The sequence below is a fragment of the Sceloporus undulatus genome, chromosome 7 (genome assembly GCF_019175285.1).
Source record: "Sceloporus undulatus isolate JIND9_A2432 ecotype Alabama chromosome 7, SceUnd_v1.1, whole genome shotgun sequence".
Lineage (NCBI taxonomy): Eukaryota > Metazoa > Chordata > Lepidosauria > Squamata > Phrynosomatidae > Sceloporus > Sceloporus undulatus.
This window is the reverse complement of record NC_056528.1, coordinates 9,211,107-9,229,523: the sequence shown is the minus strand read 5'-3', so window position 1 is coordinate 9,229,523 and position 18,417 is coordinate 9,211,107. Positions and strand designations below refer to the sequence as shown.

Below are 18,417 nucleotides of genomic sequence, written 5' to 3'. Positions count from 1 at the left end.
ATTATTATTATTATTATTATTATTATTATTATTATTATTATTATTATTATTATTAAATGAACTTACCTGGCTAAGGAGCCTTGTTTCCCTTGTGGGTTAGTCAGCTCCAGACTTACATTGACCATGTCAATGAGGAAAGACATGCAAGTATATACCTCTCCACTCAGAACAGTCTGCAAAGAGAAAGAAAACAAACCTAAGCATCTGCAGAAGCTATACCTGGACAGATGGATTTGGTCAATAAGCATGTTTTGCTCTGAACTGTTTAACAAAAGGAGCAACGCAACAGTACCCTAAGCTTTTTGGCCGAAACAATTAAAGCTTGCACCCGTCAGGAACCCATTTTGTTGGGAAAGACTATGAATTGTGTTCTGAAATTTCTGAGGACAAGATTCTGTTAATTCTAACTACAGTATATGTCTTCTGAAAAACATCGAGGGGTAGCCGTGTTGGCCATATAGCAAATCCAATAACGTGAAGTCGAAAGCTTTCATGGCCGGCATCCATAGATTTTGTGGTGTTTTTGGGCTATGTGGCCATGTTCTAGAAGAGTTTATTCCTGACGTTTCGCCAGCATCTGTGGCTTTGACATCTTCAGAGAATGCTGGCATGGAAGAGAATGGGGTATATGTGTGTGTGTGTGTGTGTGTGTATGTGTGTATATATATTTATATACACACACACACACACACACATATATACTGTGTGATCACTTTCTCTCAACCAAGGGTCACACTATCTATCTATCTATCTATCTATCTATCTATCTGCACACACATATACACAGACACCCCACTCTCTTCCGTGTCAACATTCTCTGAAGATGCCAAAGCCAGAGATGCTGGTGAAACATCATGAATAAACTCTTCTAGAACATGGCCACATAGCCCAAAAAACCCACAAAAAACTATAAATCCAATAACATCCAAACAATGATACTTTTATTGGGTATTGAGTATTGATATTAATATGATTACTATTAGTAATATTGGGTATTATTGAGTGAGGCTGCAGTTGGTTTTAAGGTTTAAGCAGGTCTGCTGGGGGAAAGACTAAACACACACACACAAATATAGAGGCGTGTTTATTACTTATCTGCACTTCCCTTTCTTCATTAGAACTCCTCATATATACATTCAATTTGGATTTCATCATGCTTCCTTGGACTTCGTACATCTCACAAACATTCCTTATTGCTTCCTACCATCAACAGCCCAAGGATCTTTCAAAAGAGTAGATTTTCAACTGCAAAACCAACTGCAAAATCAACAAATGCTCTCACATGTATTCTTGGGTCCTGTAAGTCATAAGGCCGCATGAATTCTTCTATGGGCTCCCCCAAATTATGCTCCAGGAGCCCCCGAATCAGTTTGTATTTGTCCAGATCCAAGGAGCAAAGGACCGACGACACGATGCCATGAATGGAGACATCAGGGACCATGTGGCTTATCTCCCTAGAAGAAGGATTAAGGTCATGAGTCACTAAACTTTGGCTTCGCAGACAGATTCAATGCACTGCTTGCAGAGAAAGTGGGTAATTTTGGGATGGAAACAGCTACTTGCGAGTCTTTAAATACTTTTATTCTTGACATAGAAATCATTTGCCATCTCCAAAGTGTATCTGAAGGGACAACACATTAAAAGGATGAAACTGTCTCCCAGTTTCAACTGTTCTCAACTTTGCAGCGTTGGCAGGATTTCAGTGTTAATGTGAAATAAAGACAGAACAGCATTACTCACTTGTCCAAGTTCCTTTCCAGTTGCAACTTCAGTCTGAAGGGTTCCGTCAAGAGGCTCCCTCCAGTCTGTCTGATCACAAAGGATGGGAAGATCAAATCTGTACTGGCCTCTTCCATCGCCTTTGAATATTCCCTGGAGCACCTTTCGGCAGCAAAGATATCCATGTCCTGCAGGTCGACCACAATGCAATCCAACAGGCAGACATGCTCCTCTGCAAGAAATCAATCCAGAATGTTTTGTTTCTCCAACACACTTTGCAGGAAAGTCCTCCTGGTACATCATGCAGTTTGATATCACTTTAAGTCAATGCCATGGGATTCTGGGGTTTGTACTTGGTTGTGGCACCAGAGGAATTCCAGAATTCCATACCACTGAGCCATGGCATTTAAAGCAATGTCAAGCTGCATTATTTCTGCAGTGCAGATTAGACCCTGACCACCAATGTAGGGATAACAACAAAAGAAATATCCTGACAAATAGCCATGCAAGCTCTGACTAAGAACGTCCAACAAAAGAGTGTCCTCACCCCTCTCCAAGTCAATCTGTTGGTTGTGAGTAACAACTATAAACCCTGAAAGTTTGCATCACATGAGTATAAAACTTTGTGACTACTGAGATGATTTTTCATAGCAACTAACAACTTGAATTAATCCTGAAAGTTTACATATATAGTCTGCCCTTCCTTTACGCGGGGGATCCGTTTCAGCTCCCCCTGTGTAAAGGAAAAAACGTGGATGCTCAAGCCCCATTCAAATGAATGGGGCTCGTGCTCGTGAAGGTGCAGCGGCGGTATGCGGGGTGCACACCATGGGAGTGTACACCATTGTTTCCTTCCGGCACGCACCTCCCTCACTTCCATCGCGGCTTCCAGCGTATGCTGGAATCCACATAAAACGCACCCGCATATAACATAGGCGCATTGTGCACTCTTCCATGAGGTTTTGTAGCCACATCTGTTTGAAAAAGACGGCTAGAGCAAACCGGCCGTACGATTACAGATCGCTATCAGTGATATTCAGGCCGAACAGAACAAATACTATTAACAGGAGAGGAGAACTAAGAGATTGCTCTTCTAGCTCTCTCCAACTTACCAGGACTTGCTGTGGCTGGCAAAGCAAGTGATTTTGGGGGTTTAACCCCCACACCTGTCACAGGCTCAGTCTTTAGCCTACTAAGATTCGCTCCCACCGATGACAATTTCATGAACAAGCCTTCCGGAGAATTCGATGCTGCCTTGGACTCATCCGCACTCATGGGTTTCTTCATGCTGTGTTTTGGGGTCCCCAGCGGTGAGGACAGTTGGACAGAGTCCTGCTAATGCAGGGAGGAGGGAAAAATGGAAGGGAAAGCCCAGAACTAGGAATTATTCCACAAATAACAACAGCCCTGTATATGAAATGTCCAGAAGTGCCTTCATTCATTTCTGTAGCTGCAAGGTGGGCCCACACTGGTACACCGTCGCACAACATTCCCCCATAAAAGTCATGGGTTTTCCACCCAGAAGTGCACTTGCTTTTCTGGGGGTGCCTTCTCATTTCAAAAAGCAACTGCAGTCTGGGAATTCTCTTTGAGTATGTGCTTTCAGCACTCATACCATAACACTTGAGAAATACTGCAGTTTGACACCGCTGGAACCGCCATGGCTCCGTCCTACAGAATTCTGGGATTTGTTGTTTTTCTGAAGCTCCAGCACTCTTTGGCAGAGAAGGCTGAAGAACTTGTCTAACTACACATCCCCGGATTCCATAGGATGAAGCTATCACTCTTAAAGTAGTGTCAAACAGCATCATTTCTAACAGTGTAGATGCACACTGAGCACCTTCAACAGACCCCAGCAATGGAAAGATATGTGCAAACAGATCCTTGCATACAGTGCATTGTTAAACTGAATCCTCAAAGGAAGAAAAGGATATAATCAAAAAGCAAAACTGAGAATCTTTACCACTTATTTTGATCATTTGCAACACACAGGATGGTGAAACCACAGGTAACAAACAGTAAGTCTTTACGCAAAGTAGAAGGCTTTCATGGCCGGCATCCATATGTTTTGTGGGTTTTTCGAACTATGTAGCCATGTTCTAGAAGAGTTTATTCCTGACGTTTCGCCAGCATCTGTGGCTGGCATCTTCCAGCCACAGATGCTGGCGAAACATCAGGAATAAACTCTTCTAGACTATGGCAACATAGCTCAAAAAACCCACAAAAATCTATAGTAAGTCTTTACCTTATCTTTTAGGGAGAAGGTGCCAGAAGAGCCTGCGAAAAGGAATCGGTTCTTGACTTTCAGTTTCCCAAGATTGGCTACAATGAGATGATTGGATCTGGAGCTTTCTGGAATGAGGAGGACAGGAGCCCCGGCTTCGATGTCCAAGAGGACTCTGGAGCCTCGCTGGGCCTGATCTCTCACCTTCGGGAAGGAAAAGCCGACGTCAAGCACAACTATTTAAAGCCCACCCAAAATGTCATTGCAGAAAGTGTGAGGGACACACACATACCGTCTGCCCCTCAATAGCTGCTCTTTGGCGGCCCAAAACATCCTGCAGTTGAGTGAAATGCTGGATGAAAGAAACCACTTCTGCTTGGAAACGTTGAGTGTGGACATACTGCACTGAAGCCATGCGCAGACTGACGCGCATATCGCAATCTCTCTCCAGCGAAGGATCGGGCCGGCCGTACCTTGTGGGGAAACAAGACATCCCATCTGTTTTACTCATACAGTTCTGGCCTGGTATGGGCATCTCTTTTTACCAGGCCAACTCCATTCATAGACATGTGTTTATGAAGTACTGAAAGCAGCTCACAACAAGAGCCAAAGCAATCACAGATGAATAAAATATATGAACTTTAGAAAAGAAGCAAAAATGTAAAACAAACACAAAAGCCCAGCAGCTAATATAGACTAAGATTGCTGTGACAGTGCAGAAACAATGCAGTTTGACTCCACTTCAACTGCCATGGCTCTACCCTATGGAATCCTGGGGTTTGTAGTTTGTTATGGCACCAGAGCTCTCAGAGAAAGCAAAATATCTCACAAAATTACAAATCTCATAGCTCTGAGCCATAGAAGTTAGAGTGGTGTCAAAGTGCATTAATTCTGCAGTGCAAATGCAGTCGAAAACTAACAAGGGATCAGAAAAAGGGAGAAAGAGCAGCAAAAACTAAGACATCCAGGAGGCTCCATAAGTCTTCCTGAACCACAAAAGTCTTGGCCAAAATTTCATCAGGAAAGGAGTCAAATGTACTAAAAGTATTAGAGTAGACAGCAAGAAAGAACATTTTAACGTATGTTTCTACTAGATCAGTGGTTCGCAACCTTCAGTCATCTAGATGTTTTGGATTTCAGTTCCTAGAATTCTTGACCACTGGCCAAGCTGCCTGGAGCTTCTGGTAGATGATCTCCAAACATCTGGAGACCCAAAGGTTGGGAACCACTATACAGTCCACCCTTCCCTTAGGCGGGGGATCCATTCCGGATTCCCCCGCGTAAAGGAAAAAACGCAGATGCTCAAGTGCCATTCAAATGAATGGGGCTCGTGCCCGCGGAGATGTGGTGGTGGCACACATGGCACATGCCGCAGGAGCATGCACCGTTGTTTCCTTCTGGCATGCGCCTCCCTCACTTCCGTTGCGGCTTCCAGCATATGCTGGAATCCGTGTAAAATGTGCCTGCATATAACGCAGGCGCACTGTACTAGATAAACTTCAGATACTAGCATGATACATAACGGGGCATCTCCAAAAGGACCAAGAGATTGGACAGATTATATATATGACAACATGAGTACAAGAACGTCCAAAATCCACAAAGCAGTGCTATCTCTATTGGACTGTTCAAAACACACAACATTCACATTCCAAGCTTTCAAAGCTTCGATCGCTTGCATCATGCGCTGAGTACTCCCCCAGGAAAAAGGATCGCCCCATTCCAAAGTGTGGGTATTTATATTATTTTTAAAGCCCAGAAGCCTCAGTGGAACCATAGCAATGGGACTAGGGCTTAGCAAAAGAATTAGAAGCCTGTATCACCTACTTGTACACTTGGAAGATGAGTGCTTCTTCGCCACTGGTGGTGAAGCGCTCCCTGTAAAGCTCTCCGTGTGAAGTGAGATCGCTTAGGGACAAGCTCCCGATGCTTCCATGAAGGGCCAGATCCCCTTCTACAAGAACGCAAGGTTGTTCATGTATTTACGAGAGACAGCACAACTACCAACAAGTTTAACCTAGGCTTCTGTTCTGAAAAATTTAACACCTGGAAGACGTCTCTGTCCTATTACAAGCTGCTGGCAAAAATCAAGGGATCCCCATAGAAGAGATTCTTCTGGCTCAAAGTTTGTGTACACAGAACCGTTAGAAAGCAAAGGTGACACTTTCTCAGCCACCCATGTGGACAGTTTTGAATTACTTCAGATTTTGGCATTCCGGATAAGAGAGACTTAACCTGTACTACCACCCATCTGCTCTCACTTTGCCCAGCATGAGAAACCATCCCAAAACAACTATAATCCCATCTCCTTATAAAATGTCATCAACTCAGACTCACCGATCATCTCCACGTGGGTGACAAGTTTGGATACATTCGCCTTTGCCAGTTCATGGGTTGCCTTATTCAGAACTAAGGATAGTGAATGGACCTAAGTTAAGCAGATAGAGTGAGCTTGGCAATGCACGCTTGGCCATTTTCATTCCCCATTTGCTGAAGCATCCCATGTCTAGATGTGGCTGTTTTCACAGTCAAGAGCATTGAGCCACCCACAAACCAGGGTTTGCCAAAATGCTTCAAACCACAGCTTCTGATTCCGGACTTCTAGGCTACAATCATCAGAAGTTTCTTAATTAAGACACCAAAACAAGCAAAACGACAACCAAAAACATTTTTATAAACACAGTTGGGCCCAAGGGTGAGCAAAGTCTGGCTTGTGGACTATACATGGTCCTCCTTGGCCAATTCTGTATAACTTCAGGGCTCCTTATGGGTCACAAAATGCCCCCAAATACCCATAAGGGCAGGTTTGCCATGCTTTTAACACACACACATAGACAAAAACTTTTAAACTCAGGGAAGCCCTTTTCCTAAACCAGGAGGGGAAAAAGGCCTCGCCTGGGCATCAAGTAGCCCAAGGGGCCACACAGCAAAAATGTCCCCATGTCTCAAAAAGGAGATACGGGGACATTTGGGGGCAGAATTTGATTCATTTATTTGCATTCCCTCCACACCTCCTTGGTTTGGAAAGATGTCTGAAATCAAAATGATCATGCATTTTCCAAATATCAACTAACCTACAGAACTGCACTTTTTCTTACATGAACTGAGGTTGGAAGACCTCCTGTTTTGTCTCTTTTCCAAAAGGCAATGAAAAGAATCCCTAGGAAGCCTTCCTTGCAATGTGGCATACACAACCACAAACACAGCCACCCAGTGAATAGTTTAAGAAGAAAATGTAGGAAGGTAGCTCTCTCTCCTACCTTCAGATCCAGTTTGGTATTTACAGAATCTTGGACATCGGAGGTCGACAAGACACTCGTTTCTGACTTAACAGTGTGCTGGACATCTTCCGGCTGCGACTTCATGCTGTGATTCTCGGCAGTGGATCCAATCCCAAAAAAGTCCAGTATCACCACCCAGGTCTGCAGAGTTATCAGAACATCCAAGCAGTTGAAGTCAACATCCACGCTGCGATTGATTTTGCCGTAACAAGAAGCAAACTCCGGGTGCTTCTTGTCCACCAACAAGATGTTGATGTGAACCAAGGATTCGTCAAAGTCGCTTTTCCCGCAAGGCATCTTTGATTTGTTTGCAGTGGGAGAAGGTGGTGGAGTCAGGGGACAGCCCAAATCGTCGTCTTCTTTGTGCTTTTTGTGGGGGACACACGTAGGCCGCTGATAAAACTGGAAGACGTTTGGGGCTTCTTCCATGTGAGAAGGAAGGGAGCGAGGCATGTCTGGGTACTCTACATTCGACACCGAGGGGCAAGATTGGGACAGGTACTCCTTGTGCGCCAAGGTAGATGGTTTGGGAGCTCCACGGGAGACCATGAGGTTCTTATACTGTGAGTCTGGGTTCTTCTCAAGAAGGTCCTCCATCAGCAGCGAACGTAAGGCAATCTGGATGGACAAGGTCTGAGGGTGATCCTTAGCAAACTCAATGTCAAAATCCTGAAATTTTAAGCTAACCAAACCTTGCGCTCCGAGGGTAAGATCACCACTTAGTTGAACCTGGAGCTCAGAAATATGGAAGGTGGCTTGAATCTGAGTAAAAGACTGCGCTGCTTCCTTGGCGGGTGCAAACTTGTTGGTAGATGAACCAAAGCTGGAATGACTAAAGAGCCCGTTTTCTTTCCTGTCGAGAGAAAAGTCAGAGCTCGCGCTACCAAGTAACGCTGATGGAGAATCGGAGCTGGGACACGCAGAGGAGGGAAAGCTAGACGGTGGATTAGTCAAATCTTCATTGCAAACCAAGTTGTCAAGAGTCTGCAAGACTTGCTCATAAACGTGTTTCGCCAAAACCACCTGCATTAAAAGAGGAAAAATTATCCTAAACATTGCAACTAGTATTTCTTTATGGCATTTCGACCTTGCATAGTAGCCAAAAGGGTTCTCATAGTGGCTTACAAATATGTTGTTTTACAACATAACACAGAGAAACAAGTGTCACAGAAAAGGGACATGGCCATCTAAGGAAGCCCATAGGACTGGACTGGGAGCCCTGGAGGGTCAGATTTGACCCTTGACATTTCCTATCCCTGATTTAAGATAGGTTTTGCTATTCCACTTCCTAGGTCTCTCCTCTTCTCTGGTTGTCACCCTGAAAATCTGCTGCCTCGGCTTTCCCTGGTAAGTCCAAATATGCTCCCTCTTTCTGGAGCCACTTCTCATCGACATCAAGGCAAAAGTACAGGACAAAGTGATGAATGCAAACCAGGGTGACCTACCAAACCCCCCATCATTTGAGTCCATCAAGCACCAAAAAAAGAATTGAAGTACACCATACCTGTAGAGGGTTGACAAATTTCCCCTCAATCCGCATAAGGCTAGAAATCTCGACATCCTCCTCCACGGAGAATGCCAATTCCGCATCCCTCTCCACAGGAATCTTCTCCAGTCCAAACTGGATGGTTGCATTATTCAAAATGTGGAAAGCTGGGGAGATAAGTATGAAATTTTATTACCGAACCACTTTTAATAGCCTTTTTCTACACTAAGATCAAACGTGGAAATGGAAACAGGGCACGTTGGGCAAGGAAGCTCAAGACAGAAACCGGTTCCAGCTTTCAAACCCATACTCTGTGAAGATACAATGCAGACAGGTTGCATTATTGAGTGTCTACAGATCTACCAAGTAAGTCAAAAGCAAGTTTTTTGGCACGTGGAATGCGCAACACAAACGCAGAACCCCTTAATGGGGTTCCCCCTTGTACCTAAGTTTGCAAAATGTAATAACAGATGGCCCTTAACAACAGAGACAAGACTCTGGCCTGTTACAGACTGCCAAAATAAAGCTGCTTCAGGTCTCTTTGAAGGTATGCTGTTTAAATGATGCATGCACCCTAAGAATCCGGAAGCTGCACCAAAGCTGCACTCCAGTGCTTAGGAATGGAGTGTGGCTTTGGTGCGACCTCCAGACTCTTAGGACCCATGCATCATTTAAATAGCATACCTCAAAGAGACCCAAAGCAGCTTTATTTTGGCAGTCTGTAACAGGCCTCTGTCTCTCTGCACATTCCAAAGGATTTAAGGAAGAACTGGAAACCACTAGCAATCGTAAATAATGGCTTGGTGAATGGGCCAAGTCAAGGCTTTTGAACTGCTGCAAATCTCATCTCATGTTTGGGTTGCTTGTTTTAACATACCTATTAAATATTTCTGTTGTGCATTTGTTGGTGGCCAAATTATGTGGTTATTTTGGAGACTGAAGCTATGCACACTGCATCACAGACGTATCTATTTAAATATATTATAGCCTGAGCTTCCATGGTCTATAGCCATGAACTGTATCACATGCATGAAGTATCATTCAAACGAGTATAGATCTCGTACATAAAAGCACACCAAAACAGCAAAAGAGCTCACTAACATAGTTAAAAGCATTTCAAATTCAGAGATTAGAAAGTGTAACTTGGTGAGACTACAAGCTCTCCAAATTGACATGCCAGTATGGCCAGAGAAAACTGGAATCCCTTAAAGCCACTATGAGGGTGCAGCTACCAGTAAGACTATGCTCTTGAGAACCAGTAAGCAAGCAGCGCCTTATGCAACTTACCATGGCCTTTGTGTAAGGATTCAAAGAAGTCGTGACGAGTGAATTGAGGGTCTTCTTGGCTGCTGCCAGCAATGACTGAAGGAGGCTGCAAAGCATGTGGCATCTCTGACACACTTTCCTTCTTTGCCATTAAATGGCTACTGTTCAGAGAATACAGTCGGATATCTCTGATTTCCACCTGAAGCCTGTCGTTTCTCAAATTGTCTTCTCCTGCCACAAAGTTCTGGATCGATATTTGCCCCAGATGTCCCACCAGCAGTTCGGGGCTTCCAGGCTTACGGGGTATAGATACAACCGGGGATTCAATGTTCACGTTTAAAATAAGCTTAATCGTTTCCGTTTTGGAACGTACGGGAACACATTCTTCTTCGTCGCTGTTTTCCAAATTAAAGGGGTCCCTCGATCGAGGCGCTGTGTCAAACAGAGACACCATTTCACTATATTCGGCGGTCTTCGTGGCCAAAACAGTGGTCACTCTCGATGCTGCACTCTTCAGCATGCTACGGAAGTTCTCCTCCAGTTCGTCCATGGATAAGGTGATCTCTTTCAAAAACTTAGCAGAGTGGTTGTAATGGAGCGACGCCATCTTGAGGTGGAGGGAACATTCCTCTTTTGACTGCTCCGTGAAAGTGAAGCTCAAGGCATCCGCAAGGTTACCTGCGTCATCGAACTGGAGAAACGCAGGCTTGAAGTGGCCCACGTCGCGAATCAGGTTTTCATACCTGACGGTATTTCCAATACTGACAACATTCTGGTTTTTAACATCCTGGGTCAAGTCCATGAGATGCAGGCAACCAAGAGAGCCGTTGACATCCACCTTGCTGCCCATGGAGACATTGACTTTGGTGCCGCCGATGCTCGCCGTCGCAATTTTCCGACCAAGTTTTTCTCCACTGATCGTGGTGACGGTCCTAAGCAGAAGTATATTTAACCAATGGATATCTACGGCTACTTCTGTATTTTGAGAATGAGTGGACTGGAACGTTTCCTGGTCAATGAGACTTCTTTCAGCGTCGGCCATCAACGGTTGAGGGCTTGAATCGTCTTTCTCCTTCGGGAAGGACTTCTGGAGGAATCCAATCAACTCGACTATCGTTTCCGGATTCAGAATGATATCCAAGTTGTTCATCTGCACTGATATGACTTGCAGAGTGCTATCCAAGTTCATAGAAGGGCATTCGGCACTCACAAACTGGTATTCTAATTTAATTAAGGATTCGTCGTGTGGGACGAAACTGCCTGGCAACTCATTTGGTGCTCCAGTACATTTCCCAGCCAAGTGCATCCCATCAACTGGAGGAGCCATACCAGGCCCACCGACGGGGGACTGAGTCCTGCTGTGCCTTAGGCTTCCAGTTGGAACATCAAAGCTGAGATTCTTGTGAGAAGCCATCAAGAGGTCAAAATCGGAGCCGTAGGTCTGCATGGTGTCAACCAGCAACAAACCATGAACGGTAAGCGAGACTTCAGCATCGTAAGGCCTCTTAACAAAATGGGCATTCGTGCCAAACACCTTCAGGACGGAGATATACCGGCCGTTGCTTTCAACACCAAGCTGCATGCAGTTGACTTGAAACTCTGCGAGAAGGAGCTGCGACTCTACAAGAACCTCTTTGGTATGTTGTTCCACCAGCATAACGCTCTGTGTTAAATTCACCACGGAGCTGTGCAAACTTCCGCGCTGCTCCAGATCGGAAGAGCTGGTCTCTTTCCCTGCCTGGGGAGCACTTGACGTTTCAGCATCACGTGCAGTTAGTCTTCCGAAGCAATTGTTCAACGCTATTATTTTATCCTCGTTGATGTGAATTTTCAGATCCGGCAAATGCCCAGACAAGACAGCTCCAGGGTATTTGGGATCGGAGGTGTAAATCAATCTCCGCTCCAGCTGTAAATGGACATTGAACTTCTCCACCACGTGCGTGGGGCCAACGTCAATGTCTTGGGCGTACTTCCAGTTGTCCTTCACACGTCCAACCATGATCTGGAGATCCATGAACGACAGGTTGTAGGTGTCGTACATTCTTTTACTCATCATATGTGCTTGAAGTTGCTCTTCGCTGATTTCTACGCCTGTGAATTCAAATGCCTTGTTTCTGGTGGTCACCTTGGCTTCAGGAGGAGGGCTGCTGGGAGGGGTCGCAAGAGGCGTCCTATATTCATCATCACTCAGGTCACTCAAGTCGGATGATGGACCACCTGAACTCTTCTTCTTGTGCTCCTCTATAAATTGAAGAGAAGAGATCAGGCAAAAACACATAGTGTGAAGTCGAAGGCTTTCATGGCTGGCATCCATAGTTTTTTGTGGGTTTTTTGGGCTCTGTGGCCATGTTCTAGAAGAGTTTATTCCTGACGTTTCGCTAGTATCTATGGCTGGCATCTTCAGAGAATGCTTCACCACAGATGCTGGTGAAACATCAGGAATAAACTCTTCTAGAACATGGCCACATAGCCCAAAAAACCCACAAAAAACTATGAAAACCACATATTCATTTACTACTGGCTTTAGTTTATTTATGCCCCATCTTTCAAGATATGAAGACAGCCTGCAAGATAATAATAATAATAATAGTAATAATAAGAATATAAAAGCCAATAGTAAAAGAACAGTAGTAAGGGACCCTAATAAGTGAAAACCCTATTTAGTGGTTGGGTAGATTCATGTGGGCCTAAATATCACCCCATTTGAGACACAGGCATGCTTAAAAAAACTTGCACGTTATCTCTTTCCCAAAAACGAATGACCGTACCTTGGTAATTCGTAAGCAGCATTCTTCCTAAGTCAATCACAACTAAAACTGGATCGGCAAATTTAAAGTCATCGGGGAAGATCACTTGAGGGGCAGAAATATCAAGGCACACTTTCCAGCGCTGGCTGTCTTCCTGAAAAGAAAAGGAACATTTTAAAACACAAGCACTTAAGAAACTCTATGTAGGTATATAACACAAGTAAGACTGAATATAGCCACTTCCAAAATATCTCAGCTATGTCACAGGTCTGTTTGGCAGGATGCACTTTTAAAGTTCCTCAAAAGGGGTGGGTGCATGGGGGAAAAGGTGTTTGGGGGGGGGATTGTTTCCAATCCACTTACAATGAAATCCCCCACAAGCAAGCGGTCGATCGTTTGCCGGATTTCCGCTTTTGTCTGCATCTTAAGCTTGTTGTACTGCCTCCTGGCAGCTTCAGCCACTCGCAGCTCCAGCTCAGATTGGCATCCAAAACCTGTGCCAAAAAGCAGCAAAGGTTGGCACGACGTTTTGTGCAATCAAAAGAAAATGAACCATTACTGGAAATAAACTGGCAAATGCATCTGAGGACGTAGACTGAAGTCTAGGAAAGCTCACACTGCCCATTTCTTTCTTTCAGTGAGTCTCAAAGGTGCTACAAGATTGCTCCATGTACTGATTCTACAAACCAACACAGCTATAACTTTGGAAAGAAACTGGTCTACAATGAGTCAGTGGACTGGGACCTGGTCTCCAGAGTCGTAGTCCAATGTTCAAATTATTATACCACTCTGGCTCTCACTGGTCTATGTAGTAAGAGATTTAAAAGAACCTTCTCATCTATTCCACTTCAGCTACTTATATATAAGGTCTCTTGGCCCGACCTCCTCCAGCTGATCTTAAGAGCCAACAGCCGGATCAAGCAAAGGAGGTCAATCTAGCTTCCAACTGGGATGCAAGGAAGATTGAGGTTCTGGAAGCAAGTGACAATGACTTGCAACAAGAGATCTGCATCTCATTGTCACAATGTCGCATCCTTCTCCTTCTGCCCTGACTGGAAGTTGAATGGACCTCCTTTGCTCAATCGGACTGCTGGCTCTTAATGTGGGCTGCAGGACATTTACATGGTCTTACACTAAGGCCTGTTACAGACTGCCAAAATAAAGCTGCTTTGGGTCTCTTTAGAGGTATGCTGATTAAATGATGCATGCGTCCTAAGAATCCGGAAGCTGCACCAAAGCTGCACTCCAGTGCTTGGGAATGGAGTGTGGCTTTGGCGCGACCTCCAGACTCTTAGGACCCATGCATCATTTAAATAGCATACTCCAAAGAGATCCGAAGCAGCTTTATTTTGGCCTTCTGTAACAGGCCTAAGATTACTTAGCCTTACAGAATACAGAGCAGGCTGGCAAAAGAGGAGTCCTTGTCGATATGCAAGCGGACTTTAAATTTCCTGGACTTTGCCCAATTGCCGCATGGCCAGAGGAGGACCTTTGAGCCTGCTATAGATACCCGCTCCCCATTCCATCTTAACCACGGACAGAAACAACAAATGCAGGCACCTGACTAACATCTCTCATTTTTCTCCCACTTAGTATGTAACATCTTGCCTGATGAAGAAGCCAGTGGAGCTTTGAAAGCTCGCAACAAGTATATTGTGCATTTCGGTTTGGTGGGGTTTTGCTTGAATTGAGTAAATGGCCAGCGCAGCTACTCCTGTATGTTTCCCAGAACGCAGAGCAGTTAAGGATTCATAACTCTGTTACAAATCTGTAACTGCAATACTGAAAGCTAGATGTTATATTTAATAATAATAATTATTATTATTATTATTATTATTATCCCGCCCCTTTGCACAACAGAACCAGGGTGGCTTACAACATTAAAATACACATTCCAATAAAAATACATCACCTATCCCACAATCCAAGCTCCCCTTAAAATACAATTAAACAGTTAATAGTTTAAAACATTACTTAAAATAATAGCAAACAAACAATATTTTCCTATTTAATGAACTTAAATGCCAGAAAAAGCACCTTTGAACTCATTGATTGGAATGACTATTCCTAACTGCTAAGAAAATATTGTGGGCAGGTATTAATGTACTCATGATTGCACCACATCAAACACATCACACCACATTCAACATCATCTAAGGTGTTCAATGTCACACCACAGAGCAATGAATTTCATGATTTAATAATCTGAAAACCAAAGTAAATCCTGATTGCTATTTCAGAGCAGGGGGGAAAAAGAAGAGGAAAATAAAGGAATATAGAAATGTGTGTAAAATGGGGAGAAGGATTAACCTGAGGTATGAACCCTTCCCTTGTAGAAGAAATCAGCCACTTTCCTAATGGCTTGCGGGTTGTAAATAATGTTCAGCGGCTGGGTATTGACTTCCAGGCATCTCTCGAAATTGCTGCGGACTGGGTTTCGCTCATACAGCATCTCAAAAACCGGAACAGCGGGATCAGCGGCTGAATCAAAGCAGAGCACAGCAAACATCAGCAAAGGCACCGGCGTGACACTTGCGATCGCATGGATGTGCTGTCTTTCCATGCTCAGGCCAGTTTATGGTAATAAAAGGGAGTGAGAGAACCACAAGACATAACATTTCTAAGCAATTCAACAACAGAAACAAGAAGTAACCACCTGCCAATATACAAGGCAGCATGCTGCACAATAATGACTTGAACTCGGATTTAGGAAAACGGCTGTTTAACCGTTTTCAAGTCCGACGTCAACTCCAACAGACCATGTTAACGGATGACAGGATTTGCAATCCAAACATCTGGAGGGCAGCATCAGGTCTGGGAAAGCTACCTTATACTCAAGCAAGTTGGATAATTTCATATGCATTTAGAAACTGGTATAAATGGAAGGAATGCATTTGGGCTGTGGATACGGATGCACTGTAAAAATACAAAGAATTACCAGTACTCTGGTTACTTGGATCTGAAGAGGAGGTCTGGAGACCAATGGAAGAGACACAGCCAACTTCTTTTTGCTAAAAAGAACAAAAGGGATGATAAGCACCTGATGCGCCTCATTCATTAAACATTTTTAAATCACAGTTGCCTGGATTTTACTGTAATATTAGTCATTCCTCTGTGCAAATAAATAATAACAGTGCACCTATGGAAACAGCAAATCTGTAACTGCAGTAATGCCATCTGCAAGCCCTAAAACCAAACATAGGCTCCAGACAATTTGTAGACTTCAAAGCAGGTTTAGTTTAGTTTCAATAGTCACAGAGGGACACAGAATCCGATGGAAGCAAGCTTCAACCAAAGCAATTGCTGGATCCAAGTCAAACAAGGCTGACTTACAAGCTAAAAATACTTGGAATTGGGTCCGTTTTGAATCAACTCATTTGTGAACGTGAACCACAAGTGGGTTATTTTACAGGGGAAAAATTCGATCGGGGCAAATGTAGTGCGAACCACGCTCCGCTGTCGAATCGATCCATCGATTCAGATTGCAAACTGATTTATTTGTCAGTGGGAATGAGGCCTCAGTTATTCAGTTATTAACACAACGTAACACAGTTAAGTTCTGAAATTGCTGAAGGTCATACGCCTCAATGCAACTCAACCTACCGGATTAGGGAAGACAAGGAGAGGGAAGATGGTTCCTTCTGTGGCTAAGTCGCGGAGGAAGAGGCTACCAAGCTGAACCTTGAAAAGGGAGGAATTCCTGCGGGGAAGAGTTTCTGCCAAGACGGTTACGCCTGGAAAACAAATGACAAGAAGCCCAAAGTAACACAAATCACTACGCTCTTATGTTACAGGGAAAGGTGAAAAGCAGAGCAGAGAATCTCTGGTGCCAATGGGTACATTATCAAGGTGTTTGAAGTGGTACAGCTATTGCTGTCTTTTGCATCACAGGTATCTCATATACACCTTCCCCAGCTAAACAGATGCAGCTCCCTAAGCTGCTCCTCACAGAACAGTGGTTCTCAACCTTTGGGCCTCCAGATGTTTTGGACTTCAATTCCCAGAAATCCAAGCCAGCATGTTCATTGTTCAGGAATTCTGGGAGTTGAAGTCTCAAAAATCTAGAGGACCAAAGGTTGAGAGCCACTGTCATAGAACACGATTGTTGGCAGAAAATTCACAGCATAATACTGTTGTATAGGGCAGTACTGAAACAGGTTTAGCCAACGTAAGTGGAAAAAACCTTGTAACAACCAAAATAATTGTTTTCCCCATATACCTGAAAACTCCAGCTGCATGAAAGCTCTTTCATGGGCCTTCGAGCCTCTCTTCCCAGTGTGCAGCAAAGTGACGGAGCCGCCCTGAAGCTGGAGGTTCAACTTTGCCAAGACGTGATCCCGCTTCGTGAAGGTATTTATGTTGGAGACATCAGCAGTTGGATCAAAAAGTTCATCTGCTCCTAGTTTAATGGGATCAAACACCAGAGGTAAGAATATTTTTAAAAAACCCAATGGGTTCTCATGGCTGAGCAAGGATTTGAACCCCAGTATCCCAGAGTCCTGGTCCAGCACTCAAACCACTAAACCACAGGCCACCGTTATGCATGTGACACTGCAGTATCCATGCGGCTATAGTACATGTGTATAGCAACCCAGATTATTTTCCCCGTACCAGTAGCATCTTCTGGCCTCCACTTCTCCGACGTTTCTGAAAGCAGTCCTTTAAAAGTGTCTGTTTCCATGGCTTCTTGTGATTCACAGTGCCATCCGCCCCAACCAGGAAACCAAGACTGCAGATACTGAAGCATCCCACTTTTGCTGCTGGTGGAAGCTTCCACTTGAATTTCAGACACTGCCTCCAAGGAATCCGGCAACGGCTCCTTAATACTCTGTTTAAAATAAGAAAGTACGTGAACAAAGATTAAGGGGTCAAAAGGTATCGCTTGCTGCAGTTTAGAGTGATAATGCATCCCTACAACAAATGAACTACACTGGAAAGATCAAAGCCAGTGATGTCCAAACTCTGGCATTCCAAGTGTTTTGGATTTCAGCTCCCAGAATCCCAGACTATTGGCCAAGGTGGCTGGGGCTTCTGGGAGATGAAGTCCAAAACACCTGGAAGACCAGAGTTTCGACATCACTGACATCACTGGTCAAAGCAGATTGCTGTTGTGGCCCTCAGGAATAACTGTCTTTTAAAAAGAACTTTTCAGCCCTCAAATCATGATAATAATTACAATAATAATAATAGTAGTAGTAGTAGTAGTATCATAATCCCAATTTGGCAGCTTTTAAAATGTCCCACCTCCGCCAGTTCGCAGAACTTCTTGTAGACTATCTCCCGTAAGATTTTCAGCTCGTCAAAGGTTTGCTCATCCTCAATGCGCTCCATTTCTTCCTACAGGTAGCAAATGGAAACACTGGTAAATAGTTAATACAGAAGATTTCTCAGCTCCTTTTTTTCCAATGGGATTCCCACTGTTTAAAAGTCTTCAGAGTATAATGTTAAAAGAACTAGCTGTGGAAGCAGAACACATAAATGATCCACTTCGGTGCGAATTGCATAACAGCCACAGTTTGGATGTAACACGTAGCAGGTTATTTCAACCAGGAGCCCAACGCTACCCATGCCTACCACTACTTGGCATGTCACAGCTGAAGACCACTTTGTGAATTAAACATAGGGCCCAAACAGACAGGCCAAATAAAGCTGCTTTGGGTCACTTTGGAGGTATGTTATTTAAATGACACATGC

The 18,417-nt window shown here is 44.1% G+C and overlaps 1 protein-coding gene across 6 annotated transcripts in view; it reads right to left on the bottom strand.

The window, feature by feature from the left end:
* The window catches only part of VPS13D (vacuolar protein sorting 13 homolog D), a 107,449-nt gene that overhangs the window by 76,943 nt on the left and 12,089 nt on the right, over positions 1 to 18,417 (bottom strand). For 5 of the 6 annotated variants that reach the window (XR_006104987.1, XM_042478869.1, XM_042478868.1 and 2 more), the window contains exons 11-29: positions 17,968 to 18,060; positions 17,335 to 17,551; positions 16,943 to 17,122; positions 16,327 to 16,457; positions 15,662 to 15,734; positions 15,034 to 15,204; positions 13,087 to 13,217; positions 12,745 to 12,877; positions 9,998 to 12,217; positions 8,729 to 8,877; positions 7,204 to 8,247; positions 6,281 to 6,371; positions 5,771 to 5,897; positions 4,236 to 4,416; positions 3,965 to 4,147; positions 2,832 to 3,054; positions 1,741 to 1,951; positions 1,283 to 1,454; positions 67 to 173 (exon numbers count right to left, since the gene is read on the bottom strand). Coding sequence is in view for 5 of the 6 variants with exons in the window: in XM_042478869.1 (XP_042334803.1) it covers positions 67 to 173; positions 1,283 to 1,454; positions 1,741 to 1,951; positions 2,832 to 3,054; positions 3,965 to 4,147; positions 4,236 to 4,416; positions 5,771 to 5,897; positions 6,281 to 6,371; positions 7,204 to 8,247; positions 8,729 to 8,877; positions 9,998 to 12,217; positions 12,745 to 12,877; positions 13,087 to 13,217; positions 15,034 to 15,204; positions 15,662 to 15,734; positions 16,327 to 16,457; positions 16,943 to 17,122; positions 17,335 to 17,551; positions 17,968 to 18,060 (5,837 nt within the window). In the remaining variant the exon portion in view is untranslated. The remainder of the gene's footprint in view (positions 1 to 66; positions 174 to 1,282; positions 1,455 to 1,740; positions 1,952 to 2,831; positions 3,055 to 3,964; positions 4,148 to 4,235; positions 4,417 to 5,770; positions 5,898 to 6,280; positions 6,372 to 7,203; positions 8,248 to 8,728; positions 8,878 to 9,997; positions 12,218 to 12,744; positions 12,878 to 13,086; positions 13,218 to 15,033; positions 15,205 to 15,661; positions 15,735 to 16,326; positions 16,458 to 16,942; positions 17,123 to 17,334; positions 17,552 to 17,967; positions 18,061 to 18,417) is intronic. The other variant, XM_042478870.1, reaches the window with a different exon arrangement.